Source organism: Poecilia reticulata, linkage group LG5 (genome assembly GCF_000633615.1).
Source record: "Poecilia reticulata strain Guanapo linkage group LG5, Guppy_female_1.0+MT, whole genome shotgun sequence".
Lineage (NCBI taxonomy): Eukaryota > Metazoa > Chordata > Actinopteri > Cyprinodontiformes > Poeciliidae > Poecilia > Poecilia reticulata.
The window spans coordinates 13,500,157-13,504,179 of NC_024335.1; the positions used below are offsets into that span (position 1 = coordinate 13,500,157).

General features: G+C 37.6%; 1 protein-coding gene across 1 annotated transcript in view; it reads right to left on the reverse strand.

The window, feature by feature from the left end:
* Positions 1 to 1,090: 1,090 nt before the first annotated feature.
* arhgef10la (Rho guanine nucleotide exchange factor (GEF) 10-like a) overlaps positions 1,091 to 4,023 on the reverse strand; it is a 131,819-nt gene continuing 128,886 nt past the window's right edge. Inside the window, exon 26 of the mRNA XM_017304635.1 lies at positions 1,091 to 4,023. Within this exon, the coding sequence (XP_017160124.1) occupies positions 3,547 to 4,023 (477 nt within the window). The 3' untranslated portion in view covers positions 1,091 to 3,546.

Genomic DNA, 4,023 nt, shown 5'->3' on the forward strand with positions numbered 1-4,023 from the left:
CAACATTACAGCAAAAAAGGCAGACAAAAAAAAAATTCAAATGAGTCGCACATCAGGTCCATGAAGTTCTGGGAAACTAGTGAGAAATTGATATTAAAGCCCAAGTTTTTGCAGCAAGAGGAATAACGACGAGGGGCACAAAAAAGTGATGTGCCTCCAGCCATTAAGGACTGGACTACAGGAGGCTGGTATGAGAATATTAATCCTGCAATGAACTGCAGTAATATATTTTCAGTCAGCAGGAAGAGGAGTGTCACTGTGTGWAAATGTGACATAATATGAAATATTGCAAAATGAAAACTGAATACATTTGTGAGGGRCCAAGTGGGTGTAGCTGTCCTTTTAATAGTAAAACAATTATTCCTTTTCAATCATATTTACCGCTGGATTTGTTGACTAGTTTGCCGAACATTTTGCCTTTGTTGCAAAAATGTAAGAAAATTCACAAACTGTTAGTAAAGTCAGTAAAGGGRATTAAGTTCAGTCTTTTACCAGGAAAGGCGATATACTGCACCGCATATGTTTAAGTTTCTTTATTCCAGTTCAAAGAAACAAAAGCCATGTTTACCTTCCTCTTGCTTCAGCTTTGTGGAGTGTTTGTGCAAAGGCAATATTAGGGATTCATTTTCTGCACCTGGGGTTAAAGTAAATATTTTTTCTCTACTGTGTCTCTAACCTTTTTTTTTGCAATTCCTACAATGCTTTTATGGATGTAGTAATTGACATTAATAGTGATCAGCAAACAAACGACGAATGTTACTACCGTATGCTTGGAAAACATGTAAAACAGGCAACATATGTCGGATGTTTAACTCCCAGGTTGAATTCACCATTTAATATTTGTGTAGATGCTTCATTGCACAAGAAAAATGTGCATGTGCATGGGTGAATGATTGCAGCATGTATGGCATGCAAACTCTGAACTGTGATGAATGCTTGCTGGTTTACTATTTTACCAGCCTTCTTCAACAGAAACGTTTGCCAAAGGATAGATAGAAGTTTGAACTACTAAAGTAAATGATGCCAACAACTAATTAATACAAGAGCATACAGTTTGCCRGTACAACATGAAATCAGTTCTGTGCTTTACAAAATCAAATATAMGTTTATTTAGTACAATAGCCTGTCCATCTAATAGTACAGTATGTTYGTTCTTATTTCAGTATTCAGTACATAAATATTCACTRTAAGTAAATGCAAATGATATAAATGAGTCAGTTTCCATCAAAATCAATACCATGGAAAATCCAGTGCAGGGGTAAAAATACTCAAAATATCAAGAACTATGTCATCAGATGACTCCACCAAGAACATACATTCATCTTTAAAATGTGGGAATATAATCAAAGTACCTTGACAACCAAATGTTAACAGTGTATACCACACAATCATAAAGTTGTATTAGGATTGCTCCTAATATCTCCTGCTCTTCTTCCCAAACAAAAAAAATTAAACTTGATATAAGCAGTCCCTATGGTGTCAACAGGCTGAATCCTACATAATCTGGGCATACGCGTCTGATGCGTTTATAACAACATTGCAGGGAAGTTAGAATTATCTTTCCTTTTAAAGGATTCTGCATAACTGGGTGTTTAATGTATACAAAACATATGCAGTTAGGGGAAAATGCCAAAAAAAAAAATCTGTGTCCAATATGACATACATTTAATCTTTACTTTTCTTTTTTCTTGTACATATTTCTTGCTGTTAGTATACAGTATTTTTGTTGGAATTCCTTTCCAGCTATGAGGGACTCATTAAATGTATTTACAAATCAAATTTACCTCAGGTGTGGCAGTAAATAAGCCTCTCCTGACGAAAAATGTCCTACKCTRTATTAAGTTGGCAAAGAAAATTGCAATCATCACCATTTCTTTGTTTAATCAAAATATGCAACGTTTTGTTTATAGTTTATCTAAGTGCCCCAGAAAACTTTAAAAACACACATTTGAAAGTATGTACCTTCTGCTTCATTCTTAATCACGGGTTAATATCATGCTACTAGTCTGACAATGCTAACACAATTTACAAGCAAGACATTTTGAAGGAAAACCTTTTAAAACTTACGCTGTACCACTGAGTTCTTCTCATACCACTTTTGATTCAACATTCTTGCAGTTGTTGGGAGAATACAAGGTCCTTGTATAAGTTCAATAGAGAACCAACAGTACCTTTTATATTTACATTCCTTTTAAAATTATTAATTGCTATTTTTTAAAAAGGTTTTTAAAATTCTTAGCATGTTAACAATAGATTACATAATATTTTAGGTGATCTTAAAACATGAAGGCCGACAAAGTACAAAATAGTGAGGTTGTTTTATGTTAGTATGAACATTCATTTAAATAAAAAATGTTTAGTGGTTGTATTAAATTTGCTTTTGGAGCTCTTTTCATACTATGCTTCATAACAAAAGCAATAGACATGCTGCCTACTTGTTAGATGTAAAATTTCACCATTAAATTCACACCGAATCCTCCTTATGATAATAAAGACACTCRTTGTGTTCTCTGTTTTTCAGCTGTCCACAATGTTTCATTCAAATCTTGTGTTGATTCGTAACTTGTGTTTGATATGTAACCTCTGTTTTGGGGTATTAACTGGTTTGTGTACACATTTGTACTGATTTTCTTGACAGTGAACAAAGAAGCAGAAAAAAAAGGCTAAAGGATGATAATTTGCAAAACTTGGTAATGAATCTCTAAATTCTAGAATAGAAATGTTTATCAGAGAACTGTAGCACAGAGTAACTTGGCTCCAAAATCCATTGTTGTGAAGTTTGTACTGACATGTCAGACCCAAACAAAAAGATTGACCAGCTGTTCAGAGCAAAACACTTATAATTTCTAAATACTGCAACAATAGAGATTTCAGTTTTGTTTTTGTGTTTTTTTAAGAAATGCACAGATTATTTTTTCATACATATTTGGAGGTGTTATTTGTTCACATTGTACGGGATGGAAAAAATACRCAGGCAAGACTAATAAAGTGATGCTAATGTGCTTTATGATGCCATGTTTGCCTTCAGCTTCCAGCTCTAAGACCGATGGGATCTCTCCCACAGGATCACGTATATAACATCCATTTCTAACTGTGCAGAGCACGGTGGATTCAACAAAGGCTTCTCCTCAAAGGCATGCTGTCCATGGACACTCTTATTTGAAGTCCTCTGCAGAAAATAAATGTGGCAGAGCACATGCGGCTTTGATGAAGTTAAAGTGAGGCATATCAGTCTTAACTAAGGCAGGAGGAGAAACCAGATCAGGATGACAGCATGGAACTGATCTGCRGTGACCTCTGCCACCGCTGGTAAGATGAYGATACACAGTCCTGAACATTTAAAGCATCTTTTTAGACCGATAGCGTCTGTCACAAACAACATGTCTTGGCTTCCTTTTTCCACAGGGTGATGACAGAATGTCAAGCTCTGTGACAGAGGCAGCGTTTCCTCATACATTCAAATCTGCTAAATTGGTGTAACAGGTGATTCGAGGCAAAGTTGAGCAGATGCTGATGAAGACAAATCCTGYTGTGTTTTTCTCCATRTCACACGGTCAGTGGGAGTTGCCATACCATAAGAGTATTTTCTAAAGAGTCTCCACTTGTCCTAGAACCTACGCCTATTCCTTCCTTCAGTCTACGAAAACCTTTTCCTCCTGATATGACYGCAGCAGATATCACCCTGTCCCTACGCACCGCGTCCTTCTCACATGGACGTCCTCGAACCCACATTTCCGGGTCATCGCTGAGTTCGTAGATAGATCCGTCCTCCACGCTGTGCTCCAAAGACTCCAGGGACGAGTCGGAGGCCTCGTCCCCGTGAGCTGTCAGCGGCCGTCCCGGTAGTCCTGATGTGGAGCGCAGCCTGTACTGCAGCAGAACGCCCCGTCCTTTTCCTTTCTCTTCCGCTTTGTAGCAACTGGAAGGTTGCAAGGATTCCTGTGAGGAGGAGTCACTTCGGTCTTCACCTCCACAGGCAGAGTCTGGTCCGTCCCCAACAGAATCCCTCTTGAGCAGATCAGG